Source organism: Emys orbicularis, chromosome 12 (assembly GCF_028017835.1).
Source record: "Emys orbicularis isolate rEmyOrb1 chromosome 12, rEmyOrb1.hap1, whole genome shotgun sequence".
NCBI lineage: Eukaryota > Metazoa > Chordata > Testudines > Emydidae > Emys > Emys orbicularis.
Window position 1 is genome coordinate 24113670 of NC_088694.1, and position 22966 is coordinate 24136635.

General features: G+C 41.4%; 1 protein-coding gene across 2 annotated transcripts in view; it reads left to right on the forward strand.

The window, feature by feature from the left end:
• Window positions 1-22966, forward strand: part of PTPRT (protein tyrosine phosphatase receptor type T) — a 715579-nt gene that overhangs the window by 571230 nt on the left and 121383 nt on the right. The window contains exons 13-14 of one of the 2 annotated variants that reach the window (XM_065414819.1): window positions 9840-9876; window positions 13986-14042. In XM_065414819.1, coding sequence (XP_065270891.1) covers window positions 9840-9876; window positions 13986-14042 — 94 coding nt within the window. The remainder of the gene's footprint in view (window positions 1-9839; window positions 9877-13985; window positions 14043-22966) is intronic. The other variant, XM_065414820.1, reaches the window with a different exon arrangement.

Genomic DNA, 22966 nt, shown 5'->3' on the forward strand with positions numbered 1-22966 from the left:
TGCTTCCAAACTGTGTGAATTTCCCTCCAAGTGATTGTCAAAAGCCAGATGCTGAACTGAAATGTGTCAAAGAGTTTTAAGTTAAAAAAACAAAAAACAAAAACAAAACCAAGTTAGGCTTTTGTGTTCATGGGAGAGCGAGAAGTACAATTAACCACTGTTTGTTTCACGGAAATGGTTGCATACATGATATGACACAAGGAGCTGTGGGCAATTAAAGGGAAACTCACATGGTTGGATCTAGCAGAGCGGCTTCTTTAACACATCGTGTAGAGCCTTCATCTGAAGATCAGAGTTTTATTTTCACCTCTGGCTTCAATGTGTCATTCAGGTAGTTAATTGTTATGTGCTGCGTGACATTGTGCCACTGGCTTCGAAGCATGTTCCTTTCTCTCTATGAAGCATGAGGGAATTTGCCACATGAAGCCATTCTTTATCTATCAATATCATCTGTTCTCACCCTTGAGAAGACACAGGGCCTTTCAGTGTTACCGCTGTCAAAAGGTGAGGCCAGTGCAACTGGGCAATATTGTGCTATTGTGACTCTCTTCTGTCTCCCCACTAACTGTTTCACATAAGGAAACTGCTTTGTCAGAGTTGTTGCTGACTGTCTCCAGTGTCTGAGCCAGCTAATGCATCCAAAGGTGGAGACTTTCCTGGCTGCAATCGATCCTGCCTGACGAGTTTTTATCCAGCATAGAAGCTAGGGCTTCTTAGAATGTTTTCATGCTGTCGCTATGTTTCATTTCTGAAATACAGAGTTCATTTTAAAAAGAACAGGAGTACTTGTGGCACCTTAGAGACTAACAAATTTATTAGAGCATAAGCTTTCGTGGGCTACAACCCACTTCTTCGGATGCATATAGAGTGAAACATATATTGAGGAGATATATATACACACATACAGAGAGCATGAACAGGTGGGAGTTGTCTTACCAACTCTGAGAGGCCAATTAAGTAAGAGAAAAAAAAAAACTTTTGAAGTGATAATCAAGATAGCTCAGTACAGACAGTTTGATAAGAAGCAAGTGTGAAAATACTTACAAGGGGAGATAGATTCAATGTTTGTAATGGCTCAGCCATTCCCAGTCCTTATTTAATCCTGAGTTGATTGTGTCTAGTTTGCATATCAATTCCAGCTCAGTGACATCATCATAGGGCCTAATCACATCAGCCATACCATCAGGGGCTCGATCACCTGCACATCTACCAATGTGATATATGCCATCATGTGCCAGCAATGCCCCTCTGCCATGTACATTGGCCAAACCGGACAGTCTCTACGCAAAAGAATTAATGGACACAAATCTGACATCAGGAATCATAATACTCAAAAACCAGTGGGAGAACACTTTAACCTGTTTGGCCATTCTATGACAGACCTGCGGGTGGCTATCTTAAAACAGAAAAACTTCAAAAACAGACTCCAACGAGAGACTGCTGAGCTGGAATTGATATGCAAACTAGACACAATCAACTCAGGATTAAATAAGGACTGGGAATGGCTGAGCCATTACAAACATTGAATCTATCTCCCCTTGTAAGTATTTTCACACTTGCTTCTTATCAAACTGTCTGTACTGAGCTATCTTGATTATCACTTCAAAAGTTTTTTTTTTCTCTTACTTAATTGGCCTCTCAGAGTTGGTAAGACAACTCCCACCTGTTCATGCTCTCTGTATGTGTGTATATATATCTCCTCAATATATGTTTCACTCTATATGCATCCGAAGAAGTGGGTTGTAGCCCACGAAAGCTTATGCTCTAATAAATTTGTTAGTCTCTAAGGTGCCACAAGTACTCCTGTTCTTTTTGCGGATACAGACTAACACGGCTGCTACTCTGAAAAGAGTTCATTTTAGTTTTTAAATTGTAGAGTTCAATATTCTGGGCCATTCTTCCTCTGAATAGGAGGCTTCATAACTCAATCAGAAATAATACGGGAGACAATGTTGGCTTGTTACTGCAACCTGGTGGTCCAACAAGTGAATGATGTTTTTAGGTCATGAGTGTGAAAAGTAGCACCTCAGCAATCAATGGGAATATTATTTTTGAAGGAATGATGGACTCTGCAGAGTTTCTTATTGATTTTTTTTTTTTTTTGCCTTAATGATTTGTACTACATGCATGTTCATGCAATTCTTAATGCTGGATTTCCAGCTACTGACAGTTCTGATCACAGTATAACATGTTTTTTTACTGCTCTTGGAAGATTTTGGGGGTGCAGGCAGAGCTGCCAGTGCTTAATGTGAGAGTAAATCCATAAAAGGCCAATGAACTACTTAAGTCCTATTTTGAGAACTGAAGTGGTATCTAGGCCTGAAGTGACTCTTCTTCTCGGGTGAATTTCAACTTTAAAAAGCTCTACATGCCGTAAATAAATCCTTCCATTGGCGATATTACTGTATAAAGGGCTTTTCACAACTTGGAATAGTTGTGTCAGAAATGACACGACCCTACTCCAACATATGCCTGTGGGATTTTCAGTACACATTTGTGTCTAATCATGTTTGCTACTTGCAAACCTTGTGCCAACCTTGCCTTGGAATATTAGGGTGAGCTCTGGTCAGGCCTGCAGTACAGAGACTGTTCTGCAGCCTCGGTAGTCCCTTGTTTTCATACATGGATAACTTTCTGAAATATTGGGGCTGAATCTTTCCTTGGTAGCTTTTTGCCTGAGGATTTTTTTATTTATTTATTTAGGTTGAGCAAAATTTCTTAATCGGTGTTCAAGTTGTGGGAGAAAATACATTTTTTTTCCAATTGTAAATAACCATAATAAAATAAAATTCCAAGTACTCTTTTATTTAAGTTACACCAAACATAGCTGAAGTTGGAAAGCTGCAATTTGGGGTGGACCTAATCCTCCTTGAGGACTAGAACTTTGCCTGGGTTGGTGAGGGGAATTAAAAATCATTGCCCTGACCTTCCAAAGACTTGTGCACATGGTTAATTTTACACACAGGTGATTCAGTTGGCTTCAATTACAGGTTAAAATTAAGCACATGTGTAAATCTTTCCAAGATCAGGGCATAAACTATAGGGATTTGAAAGTCAATTCTCAGTCTGCTTAGTTGGTACCTACTAGTATTTTAGTAGTCTAATGAAGTTCCACCCATTTTCCCCTCTACCTTACTTGACACGCCCAAGGGCAGCTGCTCTCAGGCTGCTGATAGGGTATTCTACATGAGAGAGATGGTAAATGCCTTATAGACCCAGAGCAAAAACTAGTAATATTAAAAGGGTGGAAATATGAGGCTGTGGAGGGGAGAACAGTAGTAGAAGCTGTTTGAAGGGGTCTCCCTATTTTTTTTACTGCATCTGTAGTCTGTCAATTCTCAGGTGTTAGTTTTTTTCTTTTTAAATAAGTTTTTGTCTCTTTCTGTTGCAGATACAACTGCCAAATTAAATATATGTCTAGCCCTGGTACCCTTTTCTGCAGAATTGTCCCCATCCAAACAGCAGCAGCCAGTGAAGGCAGAACTTGCCTCTTCATCAGCCAGTGCACTTCAGTGAGATGTGAACTTGAAAACCTAAGTGGAATCATTTAAAAGTTCATAGTATTAAGCCAGACGAATTCTCTTTATCTTTAAAGGGGGAGGGGGGGTGAGAGAGAGAGAGAGAGAACAAGAAAATGATAAAGCCAAGAAATTCAGAACAGTGTTAACTTAATCCAGTTGCACATATGTGCTATAGTATTTTCTTCTTCTTGGTTTTCTGGTTAAAATATGTGTACCTTAATATACTACTGCTTGCATTATAAAATGTCTACAGTAAAATAAACTGGATGTACACACAGCCAAATTAACCCTGCTGTCAGAACCTCAGTTTTGGCACCTCCTGAGTTTATGACTAACTTTCCAATCATAATCTTTTCACATTTAAAATAATAAAACTGTACTCTACATACTAATATATAGGATCTTGCGTATGGCGATCACTAAGATCTTTACAAGCATTAATTAAGTTTCACACCACTTCTATGAGGCTGGAAAGTAGAACTTAACTCCAATTATCTCAATAGCTCAAATAACTGTATCCAGAATTCAGAAAACTGAAATTTTAGAAGATGGTTTTCATTTTTCTGAAACGCTTAAATTTTTTCTGATGTTTCTATTTTGTGATTGTGTGTGTGTGTGTGTGTGTGTGTGTGTGTCTCTCCCTTGAGCCATCTGGATAATTGAGGTTTACCTCTATTTATTCCAATTTTACTGGTGTGTAAACTGAGGCACAGAGTTCTAGAACTATCTGTGGTCACATAAAAAGTTTGGCTGACTAAGTTATAGAACTGATCAGAATTTCTTTTATTAAACAAGAAAAAATTAACTTTTTGTTGGAAAAAACATTTTGGGGGTTTTGGCAGGAAAGTTTTTGACAGGCTCTCAATTCTCTATGGGTAACTGACACTTTTCAGGAAGAAATAGTTTTCTTGAAAATACAATTTTCTGTCAGAAAGCAACCTAGATGGAAAATTTTTGTCCAGTCCTAATCAAGAATACAGACCAAGGGTCCTGTCTCCCAGACCTTCCACTTCAACCATTAAATCCCAGAGTCTGTCTGTGGGTTGTCCTCCCTGGCTGCGGTTGCACATCGTTCCTTGGATGAAGTATTTTGGAGTGTAGTTTCGAAGTCCAGATGTCTTGTTTCTGGAGTGATTGCCCTTGCTTTTGGCAGTACCAAAGCGTTGTCTTTTAATAAGTGCAATTTGTCTGTGTTAAATATAGCAATTAGATGTAAATGCAAACAGAATACACTGTATCCTGTCTTCTCAAATTACCCTGTGCAAGGGATATGCACATGCTCAGATGAGATCAGTTACGGCATCATTAACAAGCTTTCCTTTTTGGTTTCTCACCTATTCTTTTTCTTAACATTGATTAATTTTTCCAGCTGGCTGTTGTACTTGATAGCTAACAAGGAGCTACAGAAACATATGAAAACATTTTCCAAGACCAAATTTGGGACTTTGTATATTAATTGTGGACTGCCACAATGCTACTTTGATATCTCATGTCCAACCTCCGTCAGTGACTTTTCCAGTCCCATTTGCTCAACTTATAAGTCACAACAAGATTTCATTTTTTATTGCGCCCATTGTTGCAATGAGGCTAGTCTCTGAAAATAAAGCTGTGTTCATTCTACTTCATATTTCATCACTGACAACAAAGATTCTGGAATTGCACAGTAGCTTGCCATTCTAGGTGATGATGCATGAGGCATAACTGAATACAGTTCTCCCTTCTGCAACTATATTGGCTCTGCAGGGCTGACAGTTGTACTATTGTTTGTGGGGTCAGTGAACCAAGCAGATATGACTCAGGGATAAACTTGGGCACAAGCTTGCATGGCAGGGTGGAGGTAGAGGTAGGGGCAGTGTGTAGGCACAATGGGAGTTTGGGAGGGGTTATTCCTCAGAAAGCACAAGTGTTTTCCATACAGGTCAACAAGCTGCACCACCCCACTGCCTGTTTCATGGGGAGGTGCTATGGCTACGGGTGAGTCACTACCTTCCTTGCTCTTTGCAGAGCACAAGAACTGTGGTTGTCCCTTGTCTTTGTGCAAAGTATGTAAGGAGGTGAAGTCACTTTGCCACCTTCCCACCCTATGGCCATGCGCCTATGCTAGGGCCAAGGATGGTCTGTCCCATGTTTTTCCATAAGAGAGTGCCATTTGAACAAAGTTACTCTTTGAAAATGTGTGTGCTGTAGGAGGGAGCAAGATACATACTGTCACTTCCAGAACACACATGGCATACATATTAATTCAGCATTGTTGCATATGGTAATTTATGCAATATTCATTACACTTGAGACATGTACAAGATTGTTTAAAGACATAAGTGCTAAGAAAACCCTGCAGCAGATTACTGTCTCACAAAGTCACTCTACTGACCACAGCAACATGTTAAGATATGTAAGGAAGTCGTGTGTTACAAGCATAATCTGCTAGTAATGACTGTAGCGTAGAGTGAGGCATTTGGAATGCTGGTGATGGTATGTATTCAGTGGATATGGGCTAAAAAGGTGGCTTGGTTTTGGTTTTTAGAAAAAACAAACACAGAACTAAGGTTAGTTCAGCTCTCCCCCCCCCACCCCCCCGCAAATAATCAGAATCCAAGAGGAATCAGATAAAAGTTGTGGGTGTTGTCCCAGCTCTGTACTGAATGACCTGGGATGGTTTGGATTGTGGGTCAACCTGTTTGGTAGAGCTGATCATTTAGCATGCCATTTGTTTCACACACACATCAGATATTTGCATGTGCAAATAGCTAGTTAGGTGTCTCTGTAGCCATGTGTGTATGTAAATGCCCAATTTGCAGGAATTGTAGCAATTATTATTATTACATCTTTCTCAAGCCAATGTTGATGCGTTAGCGCTATCATTAGCTGCTGCTTCCATCTGCTCTGTGATGTTGAGTTTGACTGTTCCACCCTCCCTTCTAAAGATTCTTAAGGTTTTCCTTGGGCTCCCTCATTTCCTCACTCCTGTTGGTTTTCACTTGACAGCTACATGTGAGAGTGAATTTGTGTGTTGGCATCCAGAGCCCATGCCTCAGATACGTCAAGCACTTCCTTTTGATTCTAGTGGAAACAAGCTGCTGGTTGGTGTTTTCTCAGATCTCTTTTTTGGTGATAAAGTCTCTGTCCAATGCCCAGAATCTTTTATGGGCACTTATTTTCAAAGGCATCTAGTTTTCTATCTAACGTTTAAATAGCTCCCTAGTTCTTACGGCCACATACTAGCACTAAGATTACATTGGCATTGAAGAAATTCTCAGTTTTGTTTTGTTACTGTATATCTTTGAGTTCCATGGTTGAGTTTAGTGAATGCTATGGATGCCTTTCCTATCCTTGAGGTCTCTGTTGACTAATATGGGGCTGCCCAGGTAAATGAACAGTTCTACTTTTTTTTATATCTTTACCTTCTAATATCATGCTATTTTTGACATATAGGTTTCAGGGATGTTTGTTTTGGCGTAACTGATTTTGGGCCCTTTTTGGCCTGCTGTTTTTGCCAAGGTGTCTGTTTTGTTTGTAGTTTTTTCGGGTGTTGCTCAACAGCACGATATCATAGCAAAGTCTAGGTCTTCTAGGCATTTCCCAACTACCCATACTATGCCAGTATTTGTGTTGCTAATACACTTCTTCATTATCCAGTCTATGGCAGTGTCAAACAACTGTAGAGATAGAATGCAGCCTTGTTTAATTCCAGTGTCCACATTGAATCACTTTGATGTCTTGTTGTTCACTCTTACAGCTCACTTTGCATTGCTGTACATAGACTTGATGATGAAGACTTAGCTGGAATTCCATGAGATTGTGGAGTATTCCACAATATATGCTTATGCAGGCAGTCAAATGCCTTTTGAAAATCCATGACATTGATAATGAGGGAAGCCTGCCATTCTACACATTCTTCTATGATGATCTTTACTGTGAATATCTGATCTACGCAGGATCTCTTGAGCCTGAATCCAGCCTGTCCCCAGGCGTTGCATCCACTGCCTCTCTCATTCTATGTAGTATCACACTACAGATGACTTTCACTACAACCAAGAATAGTGTGACACCTCTCCAGTTGCTGCAATTAGTAAGATGACCCTTTTTGGGTATTCTGACATTTATTCCAGGTGTTCATGGGTTAGGTTGGGGTCTCTCTTTCCCAGACTTCATTGAACAGCTCTGCCAGTTTCATTAGGATGGTAGTGTCAAGAGCTTTTAGCATTTCTGCTGTGATTTGATCATCTCTTGCCGTTTTGTTTTTTTCAGCTTCTTGACTGCAGCCTGTACTTCTGACATCTCTGTTCGAGCGATGTTGATATCAAGTTGGTCAGGTTCGCGTATTTCATCAAACTCTGGTGCTGAGGTAGGGCTGGGTCTGTTGAGGACTTCTTTGAAATGCTCTGCCCATCTGTTGTTCTGTTCTACCTCAGTTGTAAGCATTTTTCCATCTTTACTTTTTATTGGCCCATTTCCTGTTTTGAAGTTTCCACACAGGATTTTAGTCACTTGGTAAACAGCTCTGTGATTTCCTATCATAGCAGCAGCTTCAGCTGCTGGGTCTTCAACATATCTCTGTTTACCTTTCTTTGCTTTTCACTGCTTTGTCTGCTTTCTTGTACTCTCCCTTTACATTTTTCAATATTTCATTGGTCTTAGCATTCAGGAGTTTTCCGTTCAATGCTTGTCTTTTCTCAATAAGACACCACATCTCTTGGCTTATCCAATTCTTGCTCTGTTTACTATGACTGCTTCAGCTTGAATCTCATTGTCTCTGAGCACTGCCCATTTTTCTTCAGGTCCAGTCGGTGTCACACCTTCTTCGGCCTCTGGCAGTGCCTCAGCTCTGTTCCTTAGTTCAAGGTTGAATTTCTCACGGTACTCTTTTATTTTCAGCTCTGTGCAGTTGATTTTCTTGGCTGCTTTCTGTTTAAAGTTGATCTGTGTCCATTTGAATTTTATTTTGGCAATGCAAAGATTCTGGTCGCTGCTGACATCTGCTACTCAATAAGTCTTTGCCTCTTGGACAGATGACCTGCCTCTTGCGCTGATGCGGATGTGATCAGTCTGTTTTTTGTTTTGCTATCTGGTGAATTCCATGTTTCTTTATGTATGTCTTTATGAGAGAACAGGGTGCTTGCAAGAGCTAGATCGGACACCAAGTACAATTCAATGAGTCTCTTGCCATTTTGGTTAATGATCTCTAACCAGGGCTTCCCCATTGCTCTTTCCCTTCCATGGTTATCGCATTCTACATTAGCATTAAAATCACCTATCACAAGGAGTAAATCCTGTTTTGGTATTCTATCAATCATACTTTGTAGGCAGTTATAGAACCTACCTTTATCCTCATCACTGTGTTCCTCTGTCAGCGCATATCACTGTATGATTGACATCGTTACAATTCTGGTTTGGAATGTGGCGCATATAGTGGTTGGTTGATAGGTTTCCGGTTCATAGGTGTTTTTTTCACCGAATCTGTCATAGTGAGCATTACTCCCTTTGAGTGTGTGTAATCACTATGACTTGAATAAATGAGATGTTTGAAGCACTTCCTATCCTCGTCTGTCAGTCTGCTGTCACTGATGCCCAGGATTTCAAGTCCATAGTTGTCCATCTGCCTCATAACTTGCAAGATCTTTGCTGTTTGAAACATTGTTCTCACATTCCCTTACCAACTTTGAAATGTTTTTTGCTCCCGGCATTAAACTTTTTGGGGTCTTGGCTTCCAGAGAGTGGTTTTCCCTAGGAACCTTCATGCAACATGTGGAGTTGGCAGTACTCTCTGCTGAGCAGCCATTTTTACCAGAATGGTAGCCTGGTTCCATTTTTATAATGAAAATGAGAGAGGGTATTTGTGTTTTATAAGGCTACATAGTAAGCCTTGCGCTCCATCCTCCCCACTTTACCTGGCTTGGGACCAGCAGCCACATCAAAGTGCAGCAGATGGGGTTAATTGTAGCAATTGTGCATGAAAATTAGGTGTATAATTGCATGCATTTTTGTGTGTGACTAGGGATTCTCTGCCTGTTATCAAATTAGGTTGTTAAACTGGTAAACCCCATTAGTCGATCAACCCGCTATGTTCCCTCACACATGCAGCAGAAGAAAAATGGCAAATGTGTTGTCCCTGTAACTTCCTAATAGTTACTTAGTGGAGCAACTGTCCACAAGTTGATTAGTACAAAGTGTTTAATAGAAAAGGAAGAAGGTGCAAAATTTTCAGAGGTGACATGTAAGGAAAAACCGACTTTATTTTATTATTGTATTTTTAAAACTTGTTCTAAATGGACAAATAACAAAACACCCTGATGATCTCCTATATTTTATTATTTTCAGGAGACCAAAATCAACTGTGTCCGACTGGCGACAAAAGGTATGTGAGACTCTTCCTCCTGGTTGCAAGCTTATGCCGATATGGTGGAAGCTACAATGGTGACACAACTTAATTACAATTATCACTCAAATAGTGGGCTTCATTTAAAGCAGGTGTGGGTTGTCCAGGCAACATGCCTGTTTCCAAAACCACTTTCCTGTATGTAGGGTCTGATCGGGTTAGCCTCCTAAAATACCAGTGTAGCTGCAGTAGCCCAGGCAGTGGCTTGGGCTAGCTGCCTGAGTGCAAAGGTCCTTGGTATGTATTTAGGTGGTTAGTCCCAGCTGCCCCTGTGATGCTGCAACCACACTGCTATTTTTAGCGTGCAAACTCAGTCAGAGCTAGCATGTGTAGGTCTACCCAAGCTGGGATTTACTCCTCCCAGCTGTTTGTTAGACGTATCCACAGAGTCACTTGGGGGGGGGGGGGGGAAGGCGTTTCTCTGCCAACATCTGGTGTGGTAAACAGCTTGTGTCACCATTGTAAACCCAAAGAGGATGAGCCATTTCCCCCTCCTTTGCTTGTGGTTCTGCTGTTGTGTAATGTCCCCTACCCCTTCTTGTTGTTTTCCCCTGTAGAGGTTCCTCATCAAACCATCATCTTAATTCCTATCTCTGGGTTCCAAACATTCTGTGTGTCTCAAAATCTCTCTCCTCCCTACCCCATCACTTTTTCTAAACCTTGAGTTACACGTCCATTTCAGATCATTCTCTTGGCTTTCTGGTGGTAGGAGGAGGTTTGGATGAGAGAGGGAGATAGGGACAGGTGAAAGAAGTTTGGGTAGAACAAGAAACTACATATACTTTTTGCCCAGAATGTGACTGGGGTGTCTTCTGAGGTTTAGAAAAGTCTGGATAACTTCATTTTTCAAAAGCCATAATTACATTCTTTCATCTCTGTAATTCCTAGTTCTGGGACTGGATGTGGAAGTGCTGCATTACTGTGTTTATGGTCCAGATAAAAGCAGGGAGTAGCACACATTTGGCAAGGAAGCAAGCATTCCTGTTCTTGTAACATCTTCTGGTTAGGATGGTCTGGTTAGGTTTGGATAGTTTGCAGTAGGTTTAAATAAGCATTTGAAGATTGAGATAGTTTTCCAAATGGATCGTGTTTTATTAGCCCAGTAGGCTATCAAAAGAGCCACCAGCTTACTTGTATTCTATCATTCTTGAATGTTTGTGCCCTTTTAGGATGAGAACTCTCGGATGATCTACATTAGTGACAGATATAATAAGGATGGGTAGAGCCACCCAAGACTCTAAAAGTCATTGTCTCATGGTAAACACTGTCCTCAGCACTGTTCTTGGTTGGCATGAATGGAAAAGAGCAGGAATTTATGAAAGTAATGTATAGGGCAAGTGCTCATTTTCTCACTCGTGTGTGTGCGCATGCTCATTCGCTCTCAGTGGGCATTACTTTTGATTTACAGGAAAGTGTCTTGTGTCTTCATATCTTGAGGGTTGGTGTTTTTCTTTTTTTTTTCTTTTTTGTTACATGTATTTTCCATATGTGCTTTTTTCTTTCCTTTTTTTTCTTTGGCATGAAATGCAACTGTACATGTTTGAATGTCTGATCATGAGCTAGGGCACTGGAATAAATATATCTATGGGGTAACTTTATGCCATACTACTTTGGCATATCCGAAGATACAATGTTGACTAGGACACTCAGGGATTATGTTGCAGCAGCATTAGTATTCCCAATGATACAACATTTTTTCATGTCTACAAATGGCACCTCTGCAAATAGCAGGCGAAAATGGGGATTGCTCAGTCTGGGGGAGTTGAGCATACAGCCAGATATTCCCTGTCTGTGATTTAGAATCTCTCTTGTTATAAGGTACCCAAATGTCATGAGGCTGTTTCTCCTCCTAGTAGTAACTTTTTACAAGTCAATAGAACCATGCCACTATACAGCCATCTGTAAGAAGGGAGTCACGCCCCATGTCTTTAAACATATTGCACATCTCTGCTACTAGAGCAATAGCCAGGTGTATTTGCATAACTATAGTTACATTGTGATTAGGGTCAAAAAATTATTCTCTTAGAATGGCGCCATTTTACCCAATGTATCCCATCTTATCTTGAGCATCATCAGCAAAGCTGTCTGCAATTGTGTGACTACAGTGTCTTTATAAGAGGCAGACAGAGTAAAGCTTTCAGATTCCTGGCTGGTCTAGCAGCACTGGCAATTAGAAAGTCCACTTTTGACTTGTGTCATAGAATGACCACAGTTTGTTTGGGAGCTTGTGAGAGTGAATAAATGTGGGACTCTTTAATGTCCTTTTATAGACTCCCTTTTCAGTCTACGGCCTGATCTTCTTACATATGTTTTACCCCAGAGTAATCTTATCAGCTTCAGTTGAGTTACTCCTGATTTACACTGGTGAAAGTGGGGTTAGAATCAAGACCATTAACTGTGCTTAAGTCTGGCAGATATTCTCTTAAACTGTCATTAACATGGGCAGTAAACTCGAATGGGAGAATAATTAAGCAATAAGACTTGACAGGTAGTGTGTTACTGGGAGATTATAGCACATTATAGCTGTGAGGCACCAGACAAAAAGCTGAGTAACTTTAATTACTTGAGAAGTTCAACAAACCATTCCATTGTCACTGTTCCAGCCGGACGAGGAGGGCATTTGCCTTTAAATTCAATTCTCTCAGAAAATTAGACAACCCTTATTAAACTGTTTTAGTTTAATAAATAAATAAATAAATAGGGGCAGTCAAGATGCTTCACAGCAGACTAGTTTTGCCTAATCATATTATGATGTCATTGAAATCTCTTGTTTAGCATAAAGATGTTCAGATTGGCCCTTCATTTTCATTTCAGCTAAGCTCTGTTCAGGGATTCCTTACTCGGAAAGAAGGAATTCTCTAGCGCACTAGCTACTAAAGGGCAAAGGCAGCTTGTGAATTGGGGGGGAGGGGTCCCAGCCCCTCACCATCTCACTCGCATGCTGTGTTCTGCGGCATGCTCTTCCTGAGCATGCACAGTGCTCCTTGTTGGGTGAAATTGACCCCAAATAGAGGTCCAGTACAAGGCCTGTGCACCCGTAACGTCCCGAACGGCTTAAGTGGGACTTAAGTGGTGCAAAGGTTTTATGCTAACACACTGCATTGGGATCAGTTTCACCAGTTAGTGCAATCAGCAGCACATTCTCCAAGATACAACCGGTGGAATTCTACTGTGAAAGGCAGAATTTCTAGAGTGCATCTGCCACCATCCTGTCTCCTGCTTACAGCACTGTCCGGGGCAAGATTTGGCCCATCACATAAATAGTGGGACAGGGGAGCTTAGACTCTCACTGGGCATTACTGTCAGACTTTGCCATGATATTGATGATCCATCAGAAAGCTTGGTGCATTTGTCTCATCTCCTGTAGCCATTTCATAATTCACTAATATGTTTTAGCTCACTAATTAACACCATTACCCTTATATATGCATTTATTTGCTTTCAGTGGTGTTGGCCTCAAATCTCTTACCTCAACCATCTATAAATGTCTCTCCATAAACAGGTTACTCCTCTTTTTAAATTGGTGTGTTTAAAAAAAGAGAGAGAGAGAGAGAAAGAAAATTATAAAAAGTGTTAGTCACCTTGGATGATTATTATTAGCATTTAAAAATAAGCTTGAAATTAAACTCCAATTTACCAGCTCTCTGCCACACCGTTTTAATTCAAAGAGTTTATTTATTCACTTTGCCACTTAGTTTCCTTGATGGCATTAATTTTATTTTATTTATTTTAATTTGATCCATTCTTTTGGAATTAACTGATCTCCCTCCTCCCCAGCACCTAGTGCATATTTATATTGACACTTTCATTGAGAAAACTGCAACCCCTTCCTGAGAAGAAATGATTACCTCTTTTACTCTCAGAACACAATAAATACATTTCAACACCTAATTGAAACCAAGGCAAAGGGCTTGTTAATGGCTCTTCTTGATATTAATCTCTTGATATTCATTTCTTTTTTCTTTTAAATGTGAGTTCTTGCAAATTAAAAAAATGCGATTTTAATCATTAAGTGGTACATTTTTATTTTTATTTTCCTTTTTTTTTTCTTGTGCATGCTGCCTGGGAACTGTTTTCCTTGTTCTTAGCAGTACTAGCTAGGCAACAGGTGACCACACGAAACCCGCCCAGCCTCTTGAGCACAGGTGATTATCAATTCAGGACAAGGAAGATCATTAAAAACTTGAAGGAGTTGAGCAGTTTCTTGATCTTTTGTTTTGTATTTTGCGTGCATGGGGAACCCAATTTTGAAGTTACTCTATTATTTAAAGGAGGGTTTTCTCTTACATGCCACTCTTTTGCACAGAGGGTGAAATTCACCACTGTGCAGAGGGCCAGGACTAGCTACTAAAGGGCAGAAGGCAGAAGGCCAAAGCAACACTTGTCCTCAAAATAGCACTCAAGTAGGACGTAAGTGGCGCATTGACTTCATGTTGGCCCTCTCCAGCTGGTGAATGTCACCCTGAGTGTACTTGGAGATGTTCTTGCATTGCTGCCTGCAGTGCACTCAAAGTGACCATGGCACTTCCTGGTGCTGGGTTAATGCACTCGCTTTTTACTTTGGAGACCTGGGTTCCATTACTAAGTAGTGGGCAAGAAAAAAAACAAAGACCAGATCCTACAAGCAGTGTGCCAAACTTCCATTGAAATCAGTGGGAGTTTCACAGCATAGAGCTTTGCAGAATCAAACCCTCAAACTGGTGGTCATGTCACAAAAATTACCACAGACAGCCACAGGAGAAGCTCAGAACTTGCCATATGTTTGTCAACCTGATTCTGAATGCATTTTCAGAGCTGTGTCTAATAAACTTGTACTCTCATGCCAGTGCTGTGTCCAGTGCTATCAATATTTTTTTGCACCCAGCAACATTTAATTTTATCCAGAAAGTTTAAATGTAGGGGGGGGGAAATCCAGTTTCCTTCAACTTAACTTAAAAGACGTGGGATTCAATATACTGGGGTGTGACATGGAGTTGTTTGAGTTGAATGAAATCCTTGTAGGGATGTGTTCCACTTTCAGGGCTGTAAGGTCATTCTTAAATTGGCTTCATTCCCCTTCCCAAATGAATATTGACTTTGCAAGATGGCAGCTCTGAGAAGATTGAGCAGACAGGATACCAGGCTTGGTACCTGAATGCCTCGCAGGCTCAGAAGCATGAAATGCAGAGTGAGGCTCTTCAGTCCTTTTCTAGTGCATCATCGAGCAAAAGGAATTTTGTCATTCAACAGAAGTAGCTGCCTGGGAGAGTTGAGTGTATATCAATCATGAGAGCTCAGAAATGAACCCAAGTCTTAAAAGTGACCAATGGAATATTGTGGAAGAAAAATATTTATGTTACAAAAATAATGCCAGTAAAAATGGCAATAGGAAGTCAGGGGAAATAAATCCTACTACCCACATAATCTTGTTTCATGAGAAAACTGTTCCTCTAATAGGTCTTGTTCCTTCAACTTCATTTAAGAGAGTCCCATTGTTTTCTTAAATATATTCTGGTTTGGTAGACAGATAATGTATTCTTTAAACAAATCTAATCCCACATCAAGTCTGTTTGTTATTGCATTTTGTCTTTTGATGCACTTGAATGTTATTCTTTTGACAGGTTTATTCCATTCTGTGCTATTTATTTCAAAAAGCTTCATTCCATTGCTTAGGTTAGATACACGAAAATGTTTTTCCTTAACATGTCTCTCCCTTCCAAAAGTTATTTTAAGTATAGGTTCCCGTAGCACCATAATTAAATGTTAATAACAGCAACACTTACGTCACTCTTTATGAAAAATATTCCCCACTGGGAAAACAAATCAAGCCTCCTAATATTCAGATGTCCATCTGGCTGGTGAGCATCCTTATTTTCCTCAAATTTTGTAGCTTGATATAACTAAATGGATTTAAAATGTGTATTGTGGAGGGTTCCTGACTCAGTGAGATAATGCACTAACCTTTATTTGTTAGAGAACTCAGTTCAAATGTGGATCAGGCCAGAAATGAAATAAATTAATGACCTCAGCCCACTTCCTAGTGGACATCGGTCTGCCCCCTGGCACTTCTACACTGCTTGGTGTGATTGTTGGTCTCTAATCAAGAAAGGCCCCAAGCTGGAACAGCTGAACAATGTTGAAGGTCAGGACTGGGATGAATTGGTAGAATTGTGTTGAGGAACCTAGCTTCCAGCTCCAGGACAGAATCCCGCCTCCGGCCAGTGCTGTGACTCTGTGGCAGGCATTCCTTGCACCACTGGCTAAAGGCCACCACTTGGCCCCAAGTATGGGAGTCACTCCACAGAAGAACAGAGAAGGAAGCTGAGAGGCAGCAGGGTATGACTGGTTATCACCATGGAAGCTGAAATCTCCTAAAAGGAAAGTTAGCAGGATGAGTAAGGAAAAAGGCGTGACAGTCAGGTATCAAAGCCAGAGAGGAACGTGCAAGCAGAACCAGGGAAGAGTATGCAGGAGGAAGTGGATGACAGCTACCTGGAGAAAACCAGATTGCTGGCCTTTCAATGGTAGGATAGGAAGAAAGGATTTGTAAGAGAGAGGAGCAATCTAATGCCACTCAACAGCCTCCTGGTTTTGGCATCGGAGATGTAATTCGAGCCAAAGGCAGAACAGCTGCAGATGAAGAGCAGCAGGAAGATAATCTGTGAATAGAGGTCATAGTGATGTCACATGTTCATAATTTACATATTGTGCCATCAATACATGGGGTTATCAATATTCCTTGGCCTTTTCACTATAGATGAAGATTCTTCAGTGGATGTTCATGAATTACCATTTCTCCTCTACCGTGAATTGCTTTAAAAGGTTATCATGAATATATTATTATTGTCAATGTCCTGAAATAGAGCTTCCAAAGGCATGACAAACCCAAAGCTGCTATTAATACATTATGCCTCTGTTTCCTTAAATAGTTTCTCAACTAGCCCACAGTCAGAAACAGATTAGTATTAATGCATTAAGGTTCTCCGTTTCCCTCAGGGACACTGTCTAAAAAACCCCATAATGGCAGTAGAATGTTTAAGATGGTTACAAGAGAGCCAGGTGTGGAGAGGGCCATTATGTAATACCACAACACAAGTGAATTAAATGTTTTCAGTTCAGTAGTGTCTGAAAGGATGACTTGAAAGGCCTGGAAATCTTTCACACGATCATGAACCCCATTCTGCCCAAGTAATACAGTGTGGGTAGATAGACTCCCTAAAGCAGTTTGTACTGTGGACTATATGTGTCCCTGTCATGTTGTCCATGCTCTAGTGTGGACTACATCCTGCCTTCTGATACTCCTCTTTCAGTGGGTTATGATGAAGACGACTTTTTATTGGTTCATTGTGTCTCTACTCTCACATGTAACCTGTAAGACATTTGAATGGTCAGATTGAAAGTTAGCCTTGTTTCACTGTTGTACCAGCCTCTGGCCTTTGCTGAATATTTTACAGTGTCCTCTGCTAAGCCAGTCAACGGGCGTTTTGACAGTAATTGCAATGAGAGTAAAAGCAAGTGCTTAAAAAGCACTAATCTTCATTAAGGCATCAATCCTTCAGGTCTGAAACCACAGTTCCTGCATGTAGGGTATCAGATCCTGAAAAAGGAAAAAAGAGAACTGTTAAGTCAAAGGCTCCATTGAGCCTAATATGATGGTTAGTGTACCACAAAAGCTGTGATTTTAGGGTTAGACCTAAATGTCCAGTTACACTAATCAATGAGTATACTAACAAAAGCCCACATTAGTGCAATGCAGCATTTTGCTGCATGCACAAATATGGACTTTTACAGACTTAAGGTATGTATGGACATTTTTATGGGCACATGCATTGAGTCTCATATATTCAAATGTGAGTGCTACTCAATAGTGTAATTCCCGGCTCGATACTGTCATAGCTTTATATTTAAACATACAAAATGTATTTTTTCAGAAAATTCCATGTAGGTGCTAGGTTGTGTGCGGTGGAGGCAGAATGCAGAGTCTCATCAATTGACAGTAACAACTGGGAGAGCCACGATGAATTACTGAATTTTTTGAATTAGCAAATATGTGCTGGATTCTGATGCCTTGCTCATGTTGAGCACTAACTTAGGGGAAATTGATGGGAACGCTCAAAGAATAAGGCATTGCTGAGTGGCTGAAATTCAACTCTGTGCCAGTGGGCCAACACAAGGCCTGTGTTAAGTCCCACTTAAGAGCTATTTTGAAGGTTTCATTGGACTTAAACAGTGCATAGGATTGTGCTGCCCTCTCTACAGGGGTGAATTCCATGCAGTATGTATAAGGATATCAAAATCTGTCCCTTACAGGTGAACAAACAAAGAGCAGAAAGCCAAGTATGAGACATCCCAAATAGGCTGGCTGTTAGACAGTCCTAATTAGCGCTTGAGCAGGTGAGTTTTGGTGGATTGTTCCACTTTTTAAAAAAAACCTGTCCCGCTAGCCTCCCTGAAAAGTGTGCACCATTTTATCCAATAATACAGAGAGAGGGGCTGGGGAAATAAAAAACGCATATCTTACCTTTTACTTTGGTTATATACTCCCAGCTTCTGCCACTACCTTGAATGCAGCTGCTCTTCTTCAGTTCTCATTTACAAAATAAGGATATTATTTACTTACCTCATGGGTTGTAGTGAAGGTTAATTAGTTGCTATTTGTATATGATGTGTTTATTTTAGTATGATAAGTGTATAATGTTTTCTCATTCATTTACAAGTACAAGTGGTTCTCACATCCACACCACTCAAAAGCTTGACACTCTTTATAATATACAAAGAGGAATATGGAAAAGGTTAGTATAAGTTTCTACATAAGAGCCCTGATCTGGGCTGTGCTATTTTGGATCCATGATATCAAAGGCACAGATAAAAATCCTTGAGAGAGATGGAGCACAAGCAAGCTTGGACACTTGAAAATTCACCTCCTTGTATTTACCTGCATATTCACACCAATTAATACCTCTTTGTAAATTTGGCCTTGTGGCAGTGTGGCCTCCTTCTTATAATTTACAACTAACCTATTAATCCCTCCACATAAGCAAGGAATTATAATGGGGAAATGCTGTCACCATCTTAACTACAGCATCGCTTGCACTCATCCCCATAGGACCCTTTAATAATATCACTATTACCTGTGATTCATCTGTCCAAGTGAACACACTAACCTTTTCGATCCTTGGGCGTAAAGATCCGCTGCTAGCAGAAATTAAATGTTTCTGTTTTGATGGAAGGGGTGAGAGCAAAGAGAAGAGAAGAAAAGCCTCCATTGTAGATTTGGCTGGAATCTCAAGAATCATTGATTCTCTTATTGCTTTTTTCATTATTCTTGCTCAGTTTAGTAACACTAATCATACCGCCTCACTGTGTATTTATCTCATCCACCCACTGATTCCATATGCATCCCTGATCATCCTTTTGACAGAGGCCTGTCTTTCTCCCTTGCCTCCCCCTCCAGACACTGCCACACCTACAGTGTGCTTCTGCTTTCTCTACATTTATCATTTGGCTGAAAGTTGTTAGCTCCTGGCAACTGGTTACTCTCTCTGTCCCTTTTAAACCTTTTGTTTAGGTGAAATTGTACCATTGAGTCCTCATTTATGAGGCATTAGGCCTCTGGTATTTACGTTCTTCAATAACTGTGGACAGAAAAGACACTACATTTTTACCTCAAGGAGAGGGTGTGTGTATGTGGTTTTTTTTTTTTAATGAATAGTTCTAGTTCCAGAAATGACCTCTGTGAAATCTCTTTCTGGTTTTAATATATTGTTTTATTTGGTTTCTACTTCATGGAAGGAAAGATCAACATTTTACGTGCCTTGCTGAAGTCCTCATACTCGGATACATTGTTGAGGATTATATGTTTATATTTGCAAACCAGTCTTCTCTAACACAACCAGTAAATTCAAGCCTACTAAAACAATGCTTGTGTGTGCTCTCTTATTGATAAACAAATAGGTCCTTGGTCTAACATGGTTGTTGACAGTCTGTTTCAAGGTAGCCAGAGGAACTAGTCTACACAGGATCTTACTGTTATCATCTTCATTTATAACTAACTATAGATACCTTCAGAGTAAATTGCATGGCCAAATTTTCAGAGGTGCTAAGCAGGTGCACCTCCATTAGAGCTTTAAACTTCAGGATATTAATCCATAGGATAACTTTGGAAACTCTCTTCCAAATCCTCAGAGGTCTTAGTCACTTGTTGGCCAGTAGCATAACAAACAGCACCTAAGGTTATTTGGTTAAGGGTAAAATGTTCAAGTGATTTGGGAGCCTATGTCTCTTTTGAAAGTGGGTCTTATGTACTTTTGGAAGTGTCATACTCAGTTTACGGTCTATCCATTACTTGCAGCAAATAAAGATATAGCTCTACTTAACAGACGAAGGGCTTGTCTACACTGGCAAGTTTTGTCTCCAAAAACTGCCTTTTGGTGACAAAACAGCGATAGCGTACATGCTGCAATGGGACTTTTGTCGAAAAAAATGCCCAGTTTTGGCGACAAAAAACTTCCACCCCTGCAAGAGACTTTTGTCTTTTCCCCTCCCTTTATTGTCGACAAACAGCCAGTGTAGACATCACATCTTATTTTTTTGATTTTATTGGCCCCCAGAAAGTGTCCCACAATTCCCCTGCTGCCCTGGTCAGCTGTTTGAACTCCACTGCCCTGCAGCCAACCCACCCCTCCCCCTTGCAAACCCCGGGAATTTTAAATTCCATTTCCTGCTTGCTGGCTTCCCAGGTGAGCATGGCTGGCTATCACACCAAACATGCTCCCGCTTGGACCACCGCTGAGCTTTTGGATCTGATCAGTATATGGGGAGAGGAGTCTGTTCAGTCGCAGCTGCAATTGACCCGTAGGAATCGGGACACATATGGGCAAATTTCTCAAGGCTTGTGCAAAAAGGGCTATTATCGGGACATGCAGCAGTGCAGAGTGAAGATAAAGGAGCTGAGGCAGGTGTACCATAAGGCGCAGGAGGCAAACCATCGCTCCAGTGGTGCAACTAAGACCTGCCACTTCTATAAGGAGCTGAATGCTATCTTTGGTGGTGACCCCACCTCCATCGCCGATAGCCCTGTGGATACTTCGGAGACAGCAGAAAGAGGGGGTAGCCCGGAGGCTGAAATTCTGGATGAAGAAGTGGAGCTCCCAGCAGGGTCACCCAGTGGGGCAGGCAGCCAGGAACATTTCTCCACTCCAGAAGTGTTCTACGGGGAGCAGGAAGCAGATGAGACACTGGGTAAGTTGCTATGGCATGGAATCAAAAAGTGGGAGGCAGGTAATGTTTTATGTGAGCTGGACATTGCCCTGTGTAGCTAATCTGTATGGCCAAGCAGGGTGTCAATGGACATCGAGACCTGCAGGGAATCCTCCAGAGAGAGGCTCTGGAAAGTTTCCAAGAGGTACTTATTTATCCTCCGCCACAGCTTCCAAGGGATTGCAGCCTTGTTAGTTCCCCCATTGTAGGAAACGGTACCATGCCATTTAGCAATCACTGGAGCTGGAACCCAAGTGGCACATAGCTGAGCTGCATATAGACCAGAGTGAAAGCCGCAAGCATGCAGTAGTTGTGCCCTGGTTTCCCTGCTTACCTGCAGCAGTGAGGTGTCAGCCAGCAGGTTGGCCGCCTCTGGAAAAGTGTGTGATGATTTTAGAATGAGTTCCCTGCAAATCTGCCCTGCAAGCCATGACCATTTTGTCCATACACACAACCACCTTCCCCCCCACTCCCGACACTCACCATGATTGGGGTGCTCGCGGAGCTATGTGCCTGCCTAGAGTCAGTGAGAAAGTGATTGCTGCTAGTTGCAAAAGGCCCTTGTTACTGAAATGTTTCAATAGTTTTCTGGAATGTAACAATCCCTCTTCTGTGCATTGTCCACAGCAGCCGACACCTTGAGGAACACACCACGCACCCCTGCTGACTGGCTTCGGCAGATAATGAAGAAGCCGAGATGCAGCAAAGAAGACTTGTTCAGGGAGGTGTTGCAGCGCAATGAGAGACTGATCAGGGAACCCAAAGAGTGCTTGGAAGCTGCTAGGCAAGTGACAGAGATGCTCAAGTCTTTGATACAGCTGCAGACTGAGCAGATCTGTGGTCGACGTCCACTGCAGCACATACACATGCACAATTCTTTGCCAACCCAGCCCCCTCTATGCCCACACATTCCTTTTCACTTCACAGCACTCCTGAGTTTCCCCATCACTCCACCCCCTCTCACAGCTTGCACAATGGTAGCTGGAGCTACACACAGTTGTGAAGTTTTACCCTTTTTAACAATAAATAAAGGCTAAGGTATTTAATAGTACAGCGTTTTTATTCTGTGTTCTACAAAAGCGTATAGCAATCAATTCACTCTCGGGAACAGGCTTCTAAAGCATTTTGTTGCATGGATCTTGGGCCCCAAAATTGTACATGGTTGCACCAGGGAAGCAACTCCAAAGCAGACATGTGCTAGTGCCCCTCATTATCAAAGTGGTTCCTCAAAGCCTCTCTGATGTTAATAGCAGCCCTCTGGGCTCCTCTGACAGCCCTAGCATCTGGCTGTTCAAACTGTGCAGCCAAGCACTCTGCCTCAGTTCTCCACACCTGAGCAAACATTTCACCCTTAGATTCACACAGATTATGCAAAGTGCAGCACATGGCTATGACCATGCGAATATTATCCTCGGTAAGGTCTAGCCTGCCATTGAGACACCTCCAGCGAGCTTTCAAACGGCCAAAGGCACATTCGACTACCATGTGGCAGCTGCTCAGCCTGTTGTTAAAACACTCCTTGCTGCTGTCCAGGTGCCTATGTAAGGTTTCATGAGCCAGGGCTGTAATCCAGGTCTCCCAGGACTACTATGGGCATTTCCACATCCCCCACTGTGATCTTGTGGTCTGGCAAGAAAGTCCCTGCCTGCAGCTTTCTGTACAGGCCACTGTTCCTGAAGATGCATGCGTCATGCACCTTTCCAGACCAGCCTGCACTGATGTCCATGAAATGCCCCCGGTGATCCACAAGTGCCTGCAACACCATGGAGAAGTATCCCTTCCTATTGATGTATTCTGAGGCAAGGTGGTCTGGCGCTAAAATTGGAATGTG